Source organism: Spermophilus citellus (genome assembly GCF_964194105.1).
Source record: "Spermophilus citellus genome assembly, chromosome: 3".
NCBI classification, from domain to species: domain Eukaryota; kingdom Metazoa; phylum Chordata; class Mammalia; order Rodentia; family Sciuridae; genus Spermophilus; species Spermophilus citellus.
The window spans coordinates 45,597,893-45,611,958 of NC_138184.1; the positions used below are offsets into that span (position 1 = coordinate 45,597,893).

General features: G+C 40.5%; 1 protein-coding gene across 1 annotated transcript in view; it reads left to right on the forward strand.

Annotated features, from left to right (window-relative positions):
* Window positions 1–14,066, forward strand: part of DNASE1L3 (deoxyribonuclease 1L3) — a 76,392-nt gene extending 62,326 nt beyond the window's left edge. Inside the window, exons 8-10 of the mRNA XM_081283823.1 lie at window positions 1,688–1,845; window positions 12,346–12,442; window positions 12,748–14,066. Of these exons, the coding sequence (XP_081139949.1) occupies window positions 1,688–1,845; window positions 12,346–12,442; window positions 12,748–12,864 (372 nt within the window). The 3' untranslated portion in view covers window positions 12,865–14,066. The remainder of the gene's footprint in view (window positions 1–1,687; window positions 1,846–12,345; window positions 12,443–12,747) is intronic.

Below are 14,066 nucleotides of genomic sequence, written 5' to 3' on the forward strand. Positions count from 1 at the left end.
AAATAGAAAGTTTCTGTTGGTGGCCTAGGGTGGGGATCAACACCTCACCCAATGACCCCCTCCCCTTAAACCTCCTCCCATTTCCTCCAAAGACTGAATTTCCACAGGAACGAGTCTCCAATCTCAAAACAATAGGAGAGAGAGAGTGGCGCCAGCACACCACCCAAGTACATTTTTCTGGCTTGGAAACAAAGATGTTGATTCATTCATATGTTTATGTCCTGCAGCAATGTGGGCCAGAGACAAAAGATGCATGAGAATATCTTAGCTAGATGGTTCTATTCCTACCTACTTCTGCAGCTGAACTACACACATGGTGACTAAGAACAAGAGGGAGCAATGACAGCAAACATCCTTCTTCCCATTAAGAACACCCTACTTGGGCTGGAGATCTAGCTCAGTGGTAGAGTGCTTGTCTAGCATGCACAAGGCCCTGGGCCCATCCCCAACACTGCAAACAAAACAAAAAAATCTCACCTTCCTCGAACTCACTTGCCAGGCAGTCATCAAAACTCAGACTCAAGGGGCTGAGGTTGGGGCTCAGTGGTACAGAACTTGCTTAGCATGTGTGAGGCACTGGGTTTGAGCCTCAGCACCACATAAAAATAAATAAAATAAAAGTTAAACAAACAAACAAAAAGCCTTCAGACTCAGTTGTAAAGCCGCCTGTTCTTTTAAAAAGAAAACTAAGACAAGCCCATTATCAATCTGCTAAGGGCTGTCATAGCAAATTACAAAAGATTGGGTGGGCTAAACAATACAGTTATGGAGGTTAGACATCAAGATTAAAGTAAGCAGGGTTGCTCCCTCCTGAGGGCTTCTCTCCTTGGCTGGTAGATGGTCATCTTCTTCCCTTGTCTCAACTGTCTTTTCTAAGTGTCTCTCTGTATGCTAATCGCCTTTTAGCCTCTCCTTGCAGTGCTAGATATGGAACCCAGGGCCTTGTACTGGCATGAGCTAATCCCCTCCACTCCTCTTTTTTTAAGAAGGCCAATCCTATTAGATTAGTAAAACAGGAATTTAGGATAAGGAGAGAGAAATATGGAATCTTAAGGGAAATACCCACAAGATGTTGAAATGCAGAGTCAAGCCACTGAGATGGAGAAAACAGTTGTAAACCTAGACCCATGCTCTTGTAAAATGAGGGAAAACTGGAGTGATATTGTGCAGCTCCCCCCTAGATCTACCTCCAATCCAGCCCTTGATACAGTCCTTCTATAAATACTGGACCGGCTGCTTCTCACTCTGGAGACAGCCCACATTCTCCCTTGAATGTATATCTACCTTCTTAAATAAACTTCTGTCTATGTCTTTGGCTCATGCTGAAATTCTTTTCTGTCATGTATGCCAAGAACCCCACTGGTCCTGAGTTGAGCTCCCTCTCTCTTCTAAGAACTCCTTGGACCCTTCTTTGGAGACATCTCTTCTCCCATGACATTAGGGCCCACCCATCTGATCACATTTGACGTTATTTACCTGTTAAAACACCCTATCTCCAATCATAGTCACATTACTCCTTTCTGGGGGTCAGGATCTCAACGTATAAATTGGGGTGGGAACACAATTCAGTTACTAACAGACCCCTTTGTTAACTGGGCAGGTGAGGTAGTGTCACTGCTTGTAATCTCTGGGAAAAGTGTTGTGTAGCAGTGACCACCAGCTGATGCTCCCAAAATGTGCCTTTCAGAATTTCATTTTCATGGGTGACTTTAATGCTGGCTGCAGCTATGTCCCCAAGAAGGCCTGGAAAAACATTCGCTTAAGAACTGACCAGAGGTTCATCTGGCTGATTGGGGACCAAGAGGACACCACAGTTAAGAAGAGTACCAACTGTGCATATGACAGGTAGGTGGCTCTGCAGGCCTGCTAGCCCCTACAGTGTTTGCTGTGAGCTAGAAAGACCAGCTCCCTCTAGGCATATGTAGCACATAGCTTGAGAGCCAAGTCACCTCCATTTCAGAACCTACCACCACAGACCCTGACAGTGTATGAACTGCATGACTCTTTGCCCTGAGCATTAACGCTTAGCAGTAACCAGCACTGCCTTTTTTGCGGGGAGGGGAGCAGTGCTGGGGATTGAACCCAGGGCTCTACATACAAGGCAAGCACTTTATCACTGAGCTATACACCAAAGCCTCACAGCACTGCTTCTGATGTCAGACGGGTTGGGTTCAAATCCTGATTCTACCACCTAATGTATCTGTGACCAAATGATTTAAGCTCTTTGTGTTCTCATTTCCTCACTTGTAAATTGGAGATTAGTAGTTCCTCACTTAGGAAGACGAGGATTAAATGAAGTAACATATATAAAGCTGTTAACATGAATTGGGGTATGTAAGTGCTCAATCGTTCCTTGGCTGTTCCTATACCATCACAAAGACACATCACAGTTTAGTGACTCAGTTTCCTTCACTGGTCATTAGATATTACCAAGAGTTCACTGTTGAAACCAACATCCTATATATTCATTTTGTGCAAATATTTCTGATTTCCTCAGGGTATAAGCATAAAAATGAGAGCAATTCCTGCAAAGGATTTGCATTTTTAAAGCTTCTGCTATACTTTCCTAAAAGTGAGTGAATACATTTAAATAATGGCATTCTAAAGTCTGGCTGGGAAAGTTTCAAGGACTTTCACTTTTGCTTCTTCAATGTTGAGGGAAGTGGGAGTGCCTGAAGCATTAAACATCAGTGATCGTCCACATCAAAGACCACAGGCAGGGAAATCCCTGAGAGTCTGGTCCAGTGGGTGGCCACGGTTCCCAGAGCTCAGCCTGTTGCTGAGTGAGCATGAGATGTCACAAGATGGCCATCTGTGGGAAACAGCCTGAAGTTCTCACTTCTCAGTCTTAAGGTCTGGCTTTCATTTCCATCCCCTGGCCTCCTTTTGTTCCTCTTGGGACTTTCAGGGCTAGTGTTTCCTTCGTACACGTCATCACTTCAACTTTCAAAACTGGAAACCCGAGTGGGAAGTCAGAGGAGACTGAGCGTCCAGACCTCTTTCCCTCATTCAGGAAGAGCCTCTAGCCAAGCCAGTTTTGGGACCTTGGACAGGTCACTTCCCTTCTCCAGTCCCACTGATCTGCCAATGAGAGGGGAGTGATCAAAAATCATGATGCAAAAGAGTAGCTGATCACAAGGAAAGATGTCTACTGCAAATCAGGTTGGATGGTGAAACCGGTTAAGAAAAGTTGTTTCAGCTGGATATGGTGGAGCATTTCTGTAATCCTGGTGACTCAGGAGGCTAAAGCAGGAGAATCCCAAGTTTGAGGCCAATTAGGGCAACTTAGCAAAATCCTGTGTCTAAATTAAAAAAAAAAAAAAAAAGGACTGGAGATGTAGCTCAGTAGTAGAGTGCCTGTGAGTTCAATCCTCTGTACTGGGGGCAGGGGAGATGCTTCCTAAAAAGATCCTCATTTATACACCTGTATGCCAAAGGATAGTGGGATTACACATAATTTCTTAAAGGTTAGTTTTTTTTTTATCTTGATGCTATAGTTTTTCTGGCTTCCATAACAATGTATATTTGTGGTTTACAAAAGATGTTTAAAAAATGGACTTAGGCCAGATGCAGTGGCACCTGTCATCCCAGATATCTGAGAGGCTGAGGCAGGAGGATCTCAAGTTGAAAGCCAGCCTGAGCAGTTTAGTGACATACTGCCTCAAATTTTAAAAAGTTTTTAAAGGGCTGGGCATGTAGCTAAGTGATAGAATCCCCTGAGTTTAATTCTCAGTACTGCCCCCCAACCCTGCAAAAAAAGGATTGAGACAAGATGGTCTTAATTCAAGCCTTTGTTTTGTTTTGTTTGTTTTTTACTTGACTCCCAAGTACAAATATAATGTAATCTTTTTTTTTCTTTTAATTTTTTTTATTGGTTGTTCACAACATTACAAAGCTCTTGACATATCATATTTCATACATTGGATTGAAGTGGGTTATGAACCCCCAATTTTACCCCAAATGCAGATTGCAGAATCATGTCGGTTACACATCCACAATTTTACATAATGCCCTATTAGTAATTGTTGTATTCTGCTACCTTTCCTATCCCCTACTATCCCCCCTCCCCTTCCCTCACATCTTCTCTCTCTACCCCATCTACTGTAATTCATTTGTCTCCTTGTTTATTTTCCCATTCCCCTCACAACCTCTTATATGTAATTTTGTATAGCAATGAGGGTCTCCCTTCATTTCCATGCAATTTCCCTTTTCTCTCCCTTTCCCTCCCATCTCATGTCTCTGTTTAAAGTTAATCTTTTCTTCCTGCTCTTCCTCCCTACTCTGTTCATAGTTGCTCTCATTATATCAAAGAAGACATTTGGTATTTGTTTTTTAGGGATTGGCTAGCTTCACTAAGCATAATCTGCGCTAGTGCCATCCATTTCCCTGCAAATTCCATGATTTTGTCATTTTTTACTGCTGCGTAATATTCCATGGTGTATAAATGCCACATTTTTTTATCCATTCATCTATTGAAGGGCATCTGGCTTGGTTCCACAGTCTAGCTATTGTGAATTGTGCTGCTATGAACATCGATGTGGCAGTATCCCTGTAGCATGCTCTTTTAAGGTCTTCAGGGAATAGTCCGAGAAGGGCAATAGCAGGGTCAAATGGTGGTTCCATTCCCAGCTTTCCCAGGAATCTCCAAACTGCTTTCCAAATTGGCCGCACCAATTTGCAGTCCCACCAGCAATGTACAAGTGTACCCTTTTCTCCACATCCTCGCCAGCACTTGTTGTTGTTTGACTTCATAGCGGCTGCCAATCTTACTGGAGTGAGATGGTATCTTAAGGTGGTTTTGATTTGCATTTCTCTGACTGCTAGAGATGGTGAGCATTTTTTCATGTACTTGTTGATTGATTGTATATCCTCCTCTGAGAAGTGTCTGTTCAGGTCCTTGGCCCATTTGTTGATTGGGTTATTTGTTATCTTATTGTCTAATTTTTTGAGTTTTTTGTATACTCTGGATATTAGGGCTCTATCTGAAGTGTGAGGAGTAAAAATTTGTTCCCAGGATGTAGGCTCCCTATTTACCTCTCTTATTGTTTCTCTTGCTGAGAAAAAACTTTTTAGTTTAAGTAAGTCCCATTTGTATTTAACTCAGCTTTATATAAAGTTATGGAAATGTATTGATTTAGAATAGCCCATGGAGTTATATTTTTTACAAATTGAATTTAGAAGGAATGCTAAATAATAAATGTACATTTATTCAAAATAAATTGTCTGTGAATTTGAATTTCAGCAAAGTCTGAGTAATACTGAAGATGAATGTACCCACCTGAAAGAAAACTTTTTAGTTTAAGTAAGTCCCATTTGTTCATTCTTGTTATTAACTCTTGTGCTATGGGTGTCCTATTAAGGAATTTGGAGCCCGACCCCACAATATGTAGATCGGAGACAACTTTTTCTTCTATCAGACGCAGAGTCTCTGATTTGATATCAAGCTCCTTGATCCATTTTGAGTTAACTTTTGTGCATGGCGAGAGAAAGGGATTCAGTTTCATTTTGTTGCATATGGATTTCTAGTTTTCCCAAAACCATTTGTTGAAGATGCTATCCTTCCTCCATTGCATGCTTTTAGCCCCTTTATCAAATATAAGATAGTTGTAACTTTGTGGATTAGTCTCTGTGTCTTCTATTCTGTACCATTGGTCCACCCGCCTGTTTTGGTACCAGTACCATGCTGTTTTTGTCACTATTGCTCTGTAATATTGTTTGAAATCTGGTATCGCTATACCACCTGATTCACACTTCCTGCTTAGAATTGCTTTTGCTATTCTGGATCTTTTATTTTTCCATATGAATTTCATGATTGCTTTATCTGTTTCTACAAGAAATGCCATTGGGATTTTGATTGGCATTGCATTAAACCTATAGAGAACTTTTGGTAATATCACCATTTTGATAATGTTAGTTCTGCCTATCCATGAACAGGGTATATTTTTCCATCTTCTAAGAACTTCTTCTACTTCTCTCTTTAGGGTTCTGTAGTTTTCATTGTATAAATTTTTCACCTCTTTTGTTAGGTTGATTCCCAAGTATTTTATTTTCTTTGAGGATATTGTGAATGGAGTGTTTTTCCTCATTTCCGTTTCAGAAGTTTTGTCGCTGATATACAGAAATGCCTTTGATTTATGCGTGTTGATTTTATATCCTGCCACTTTGCTGAATTCATTTATTAGTTCTAGTAGTTTCTTTGTAGACCCTTTTGGGTCTTCTAGGTATAGAATCATGTCATCTGCAAATAGTGATAATTTAAGTTCTTCTTTTCCTATTTTTATGCCTTTAATTTCTTTTGTCTGTCTAATTGCTCTGGCTAGTATTTCAAGGACTAAATTAAATAGAAGTGGTGAGAGAGGGCATCCCTGTCTTGTTCCAGATTTTAGAGGGAATGCCTTCAACTTTTGTCCATTCAGAATGATGCTAGCCTGAGGCTTAGCATAGATAGCTTTTACAATGTCAAGGTAAGTTCCTGTTATGCCTAGTTTTTCTAATGTTTTGAACATAAAGGGATGCTGTACTTTGTCGAATGCTTTCTCTGCGCCTATCAAGATGATCATATGGTTCTTATTTTTAAGTCTATTGATGTGGTGAATAACATTTATTGATTTCCGTATATTGAACCATCCTTGCATCCCAGGGATGAATCCTACTTGATCATGGTGCACAATTTTTTTGATGTGTTTTTGTATTCGATTCGCCAGAATTTTATTGAGGATTTTTGCATCTAGGTTCATTAGAGATATTGGTCTGTAGTTTTCTTTCTTTGAGGTGTCTTTGTCTGGTTTAGGAATCAGGGTGATGTTGGCCTCATAGAATGAATTTGGAAGAGCTCCCTCTTTTTCTATTTCCTGAAATAACTTGAAAAGTATTGGTATTAATTCTTCTTTAAAGGTTTTGTAAAACTCTGCTGTATATCCATCCGGTCCTGGGCTTTTCTTGGTTGGTAGTCTTTTGATTGCTTCTTCAATTTCATCCATTGATATTGGTCTGTTCAAATTGTGTGTATCCTCCTGACTCAGTCTGGGCAAATCATATGACTTAAGAAATTTATCGGTGTCTTCACTATCTTCTAATTTATTGGAATATAGGTTTTCAAAATAATTTCTAATTGTCTTCTGTATTTCTGTAGCATCTGTTGTGATATTGCCTTTTTCATCCCATATGTTAGTAATTTGAGTTCTCTCTCTTCTTCTCTTCGTTAGATGGCTAAAGGTCTGTCGATCTTATTTATTTTTTTGAAGAACCAACTTTTAGTTTTGTTAATTTTTTCAATAGTTTCTTTTGTTTCAATTTCATTGATTTCCGCTCTGATTTTAATATTTCTTGCCTTCTGCTACATTTGCTGTTGTTTTGCTCTTCCTTTTCTAGGGCTTTGAGATGAAGTGTGAGCTCATTTATTTGTTGGTTTTTCCTTTTTTTGAGGAATGACCTCCAGGTGATGAATTTCCCTCTTAAAACTGCCTTCATTGTGTCCCATAGATTCCGATATGTTGTGTCTGTATTTTCATTTATCTCTAAGAATTTTTTGATTTCCTCCTTTATGTCTTCTGTAACCCATTGATCATTCAGTAACATATTGTTCATTTCCATGTGATGTAGGATTTTTCCTTCCTTCTTTTATCATTGATTTCCAGTTTCATTCCATTATGATCAGATAAAATGCATGGTATTATCTCCACCCCTTTATATTTACTGAGGGTTGCCCTATGGCATAATATATGGTCTATTTTTGAGAAGGACCCATGTGCTGCTGAGAAAAAAGTGTATCCATTTGATGATGGTTGATATATTCTATATATGTCAGTTAAGTCTAGGTTATTGATTGTGGTATTGAGTTCTATAGTTTCTTTATTCAACTTTTGTTTGGAGGATCTGTCCAATGGTGAGAGAGGTGTGTTGAAGTCACCCATAATTATTGTGTTGTGGTCTATTTGATTCTTGAACTTGAGGAGAATTTGTTTTATGAATGTCGCAGCACCATTATTTGGTGCATAAATATTGATAATTGTTATGTCTTGTTGGTGAATGGTTCCTTTTAACAGTATATAATGTCCTTCCTTATCCCTTTTGATTAACTTAGTCTTGAAGTCGATTTTATTTGGTATGAGGATGGCCACCCCTGCTTGCTTACGAGGACTGTGTGTGTGGTATATTTTTTCCCATCCTTTCACCTTCAGCCTGTGTATGTCTTTTCCAATCAGATGTGTCTCCTGGAGGCAGCATATTGTTGGATTTGTTTTTTTAATCCATGATACCAGCCTATGTCGCTTTATTGGAGAGTTTAAGCCATTAACATTCAGAGTTACTATTGATATATGGTTTGTACTTCCAGCCATGTTTGATTATTTATCCTTTTTTAAAAAAATTTAGTTTGTTTCTCCATGATTATCTTTCCCCTCGCCCTCTGTCTTTACCGAGGCACTTCCCGCTGATGATTTTGGTTATTGTTTTTCATTTCTCCTCGTGTAGTGTTTTGCTCAAAATGCTTTGCAATGCTGGTTTTCTGGCTGCACATTCTTTTAACTTTTGTTTATCATGAAAGATTTTTATTTCATTGTCATACCTGAAGCTTAATTTTGCTGGATACAGAATTCTTGGTTGGCATCCATTGTCTTTCAGTGTTTGAAATACATTGTTCCATGACCTTCTTGCTTTCAGCGTCTGAGATGAAAAATCCGTTGTTAACCTTATTGGTTTACCCCTGAATGTAATCTGCCTCCTTTCTCTTGTAGCTTTTAATATTTTCTCTTTGTTCTGTATATTGGATATCTTCATAACAATGTGTCTTGGCGTTGGTCTACTGTGATTTTGTGTGCTCGGTGTCCTGTATGCATCTTCAATTTGTATATCTGTTTCCCTTTTTATTTCTGGAAAGTTTTCTGTAATTATTTCATTCAGCAGGTTACTCATTCCCTTGGTTTGAATCTCTGTACCTTCTTCTATCCCAATGACTCGTAAGTTTGGTTTTTTTATGTTATCCCATAACTCTTGGATGTTTTTCTCATGATTTTTTACCAGCCTTTCTGAGTTGGCTAGACTGTTTTCAAGATGATATATTTTGTCTTCATTATCTGACATTCTGGCTTCTACTTGCTCCACTCTGTTAGTGATACTCTCAATTGAGTTTTTAATTTGGTTTATCGTTTCCTTCATTTCTAGAATTATTGTTTGATTATTTTTTATAATCTCTATCTCCTGATAAAGATGCTTAACTTCTTCTTTTATCTGTTTATGTAATTCATTCTCAATGTGTTCTTTCGCTGCTTGAATTTGTTGTCTCGTATCCTCTTTAAGGTTCCATTCCATCTGTCTAAGGTGTTCCTTGAGTTCTTTATATGACCATTTTTCTGATGACTCTAGGTCCTCCTGAATATTTAGGCTGTCCTTCATTGTTTGTACTTCTTTTCTTCCTTGCTTTTTTATGCTGCTCATGTTACTTCTTGTTCTGTTTGACTGCTGAGTTACTGTTTACTCCTATAAATTTATTTGATGCTTGGGAGGAAAGGTATTAGAAGGGAAGGGAAGAAGTCACTAAAGAGAATGAGAGTAAGCAGGTAGAATTCAAGGAAGGGGGAATAAGAAAATTTAAAAGAAATGAAAAGACAAGAGAAGAAAAAAATAGGAAATAAAAAAAGAAAAAAATTAAAAAAAATAATAAAAAAATAAAAATTAAAATTAGAAGAAAAAAAATTTTTTAAAATTGAAAAAAAAATTAAAAAACAACAAGAAAGAAAAATGAGAATGAAAGAAAAAACCCAAATCAAAAAAAAGAGAAAAAAAAACCTAATAAATGCAGTCTTAGAGTTTGATTAACTTCTCTTCCAGTAGGTGGCACTGTGCCCACCAGGCCAAGTTTCTCCTGTCAATACGTGGGAACCAATCACTGTGCAGCAGCTCCTCCTCCCAGACTGGGCGGGTCTCCAATCCTGAGTGCCTAGGGCCTCCTCTTGTGTCTAGTCACTTCCCCAATTTTCCTCTAGCCAGGCCCCTCTCACGGGTGCCGCTCACCGCAATACTGGCTACACACCAGGTCTGCTGCTCCCGGGAGCCCTGTTTTCATGAACGACTGGGCACACTCTCCCTGTTTGCCATTCCCTCAGACCCTAAGTTTGTAGAGCTTGGGGCTGAGAATCCTAAGCGAATTTTACTTGCCCTCCAGTAGCCACGCCCGCGGTAGCTGATGCAAGAGACCTCAGTTGTCAGCACTGGTGGGAGCGGTAGCCGGGAGTTCCGTGCCACGGGTCCCGCGCCACTCCTGATTCCCTCGGTCTGGCTATCGCGCTCACGGGAGAGCTGGGAGGGGCCCTTAAGGTTTCCCCGATGTGTGGAGAGGGAAGGCTAGGGAATTACACACCTGTAGCCGCAGGTTTCAATGAAGTTATCTCCTCCGCCGCAGTCTGGTGACATCAGTTCTCTGCCATGGTGGTATCTCTTGCAAATGGCGACAGTTCGTTTCCCTTTGCCGGGTGACCAATGCAACGGGTGGGTCCTTACTGTCTCTCCCAAGCCCCGTTTCAAACCTGTGGCCACTACCTAAGAAGGCTCGGTAGGCATTTACCTCCGTAGGATCAGAAGGGCTGACCAGTTGTTTCAGCCGGATGGATTTGTGCTGAGTCACAGCCGTTTGTCTGCGGGAAGCAGGCGAACGGGAGCTTGAATTCAGCCGATCCGGGCTCAGTGTGTGTTCTGAGAGGCCCAGACTGTTCGCCCCAGATCCACGTCAGCTCAGCATTGCCTAGTGATCCTGAGCAAACAGAATTTAGATTGTTTACGACTCCCTATGCCCACATAGCTGAAGAGGTCAGAGACTTGATCTCTCCGCGCCCGCCGCCATGTTGGAATCCCCTCAAGCCTTTGTTTTGTGTTCAAATATTTATTGAACATCTCCCATGTGTTAAGCACTGGTGGACAAGCAAAGATGTTCAAGATCTGATCTGTGCCCTGACCCAGAGTGGGAAAACAACATGAAGAGCAGACCCATACATATCCCTAGAAGTCAGAAACAGAAGAGCTTTAAATATGTTGCTCATTGCTCTTTGCTCAGTTAAAAAAAAAAAAGAAAGAAAGAAAAGAAAAAGCTTTTGCCAGGCAGGGTGGCACATGCCTGTAATCCCAGCAACACAGGAGCCTGAGGCAGAAGGATTGCAAGTTCAAAGCCAGCCCTAAGCAACTTAGCCAGGTCCTGTTTCAAAATAAAAAATAAAAAGGGCCATGGATGTAGCTCAGTGGTAAAGTACCCCTGGGATCAATCCCAGTACCAAGGGAAAAAAAAAAAGGAATTGGAAAAGCTCAATGGAGTAGCATAGAATGGCAGTTTGTCTTACCTTCTATTCCTTAGTCAGGACCTTGTATATCCCCACCTGGTTCACCACACTTGGGTTAATATTAGAGTCTGCTGCCAAAACCCATTTTAATAACAAATTCCCAATGGTGTCATCAATACAAAGCACCTATACTGTGATTTTTCTTTATATTTTTCTTTAAATCCATTAGTTTCTTAGTGAAATAAATTAATTTTAAAGGACATAATTACATTTTTCTTCACAGCTGAATATTGGCCAAATTATATTGTTATAGTGTATTCATGTACAAATATGTAACAAATGCCATCATTATATAAAACTATAATGCACCAATAAAAAATGTAAAAAAAAAAAAGAAGCTCAGTGTTAAATTCTGTCTTAAATTTTTTGCCTTGAAGGTGGCAGTCAGTCCTTTTTGTCAAACTGGGGCCTTAGGGAGGTTTTAAGATAAACCAGCACCTACCTGAGAATTTCTCCATAATCAAATCAAAAAAAGTAAAAAAATGACAGAAAGGGGAACATTCTTAGTATGCAAGCCATTACTACATGGTAGGTACAGTGTCAATGGATTTTAAATAAAATGTGCTCCTAAAGCTGGGCACAGTGGTGCATACCTGTAATCTTAGCATGTTAGGAGGCCAAGACAGGAGAATTTTAAGTTCAAGGCCAGCCTCAGGAACTTAGTGAGACCCTGTCTCAAAAATAAAAACTAAAAAGGACTAGAGATAAAGCTCCATGATAAAGTGCCCCTGGGTTTAATTTCTAGTACTGGGAATAAAAACAGCTCTTGTATCACCAAACACCTGCCAACACAGGGGACACTGTCCCGGTGCCCACAGAGCCATAGCAAGCATAGAACCTATTTTACAGTTGTAGGCACTGTCCTCTAGGGTGCAAACTATCACAGGTATTGACTTGAAGCACCACATGAAAGGGCCAGGCTGCTTAGACAGTTTCTGATGTCAAACACAGATCTTGGTTTCATTTTAAAAATCAACAGCATGGAGTAACATGACTGTCCTCCCTCCCCTTGCTCCAGGATTGTGCTTCGAGGGCAAGAGATAGTCCAATCTGTGGTTCCCAGATCAAATGGCACCTTTGACTTCCAGAAAGCCTACAAATTATCTGAAGAGGAGGTAAGGCTGCCATCTTGTCTTTCTGAGTCACCATCCTGGAAAGATGTACAGATAACCCTTTGAGATCACCAATGAAGATGCCACATTGGGCCACTGGACCTGTAGCCTCAATACTTATGACTCTGTGATTTGAAGGCCTGCCAAAATTTCTAATGACTCCAAACCAAGGATCATTCTCAATAGTTCTACTGGGTGACTTCAGGCATTTCATCTCCCCTCTATTCCTGAATTTGCTTATTACCAAAATGACAACATTATACTAAGTATCTTCTAATTCTCAAACTAATTCTGTTTTCTTCTTACAGGCCCTGGATGTCAGTGACCACTTTCCAGTTGAATTTAAACTACAGTCTTCAAGGGCCTTCACAAACCGCAAAAAATCTGTTGCTCCAAAGAGGAAAAAAAAGACCAATCATTCCTAAATACAAAGGCACCATTTAATTAACTATTTCTTGCCTCTAAATAAATGGTCCTAACAGGTATTAGCTGATCCCTGCACACTCTAGAAAGATGACTCATCCAGCTGCTTTTATTTTTCACTTGAGTTAATTCTGCCTTGAGCCAAATTGGGAGGAGAATTTTCTGCCATCCCTTCTGGCTCATACCTCCCAAGAACTGTCCTAAAGGAAAAGTTGGTCTTTGTGATGCAAAAGAATGGTCTTAGGTCCCCAAGCCCCATCCTTTGTCACTAGTCCTTACTCAACCCTATTCTGCTGGAGGCTGCAGGAGGATGTCAGACAGACAGCTTTCCGTGGGATCCAATTCCTAGGAAATGAGCAGAAATGCCAAGGCCCCAACTGCACCACATAACTTGGGCAATTAACTGGTTTAAGACTTCACCTTCAAGTCCTTCAGTCTGAGATCAGGCCTCCATCATATCTCACAGGGATGGATGAGGCCACTCCCACTTGTTCTCCCTATCTCCAGACTGACCTCCTTCAAGTCAGCCAGAGCAGTAAGCACCAGTGTCATCCTCTGATGTACCAGTCAGTCCACAGCTCATCCCCATTCTTATCACCTCCCTATAATCCTTCAGGGGCTCTCATCACCATGAGCTTAGTCTTTGGGCATCATAAAGGTCTCTATTAGCCTACATCTGACAATACCTTGCACTGCATGCTCCAGCAGGACAACTCTTCCCTGCCCATCATATGCTCTACCTCCCTCCAGGTCTTGGCTCCATCTTGGGTGCCCTGCCCTGCCCCACAGACTGGATTAAGGGCCCTTGACACCACTTCCTATGTCTCCACTGGAACATGTACCACACTGTATTTGTCACCAAGGCAGTACTAGAGTTCGTTGAGGGTCTTAGTGTGACAAATGCCCTGTTGGCTGGCTGGGACTTTATTTTTCCTGCAAATGTGCAGAGCAACATGGAACTACTTTGCCTATACCAAGATATGCATTTTTATGTTTTGATTTGTTTTTATTGATATTATGCCTTTGTTCAAGTAGTAACAGGAGCAAGGCTAAATATGCTCACAGTGCCAAAGCATCAGCAAAAAAAGAAATGTCACATGGCAATGCTATTCCCTAGTTTCCCGTCTCACAAGCAGCCCCTCTGACCAAATTATGTGCACTTCCAGAGTTTGTGAAAAAATGAGCACCATATGTAATTAAAATA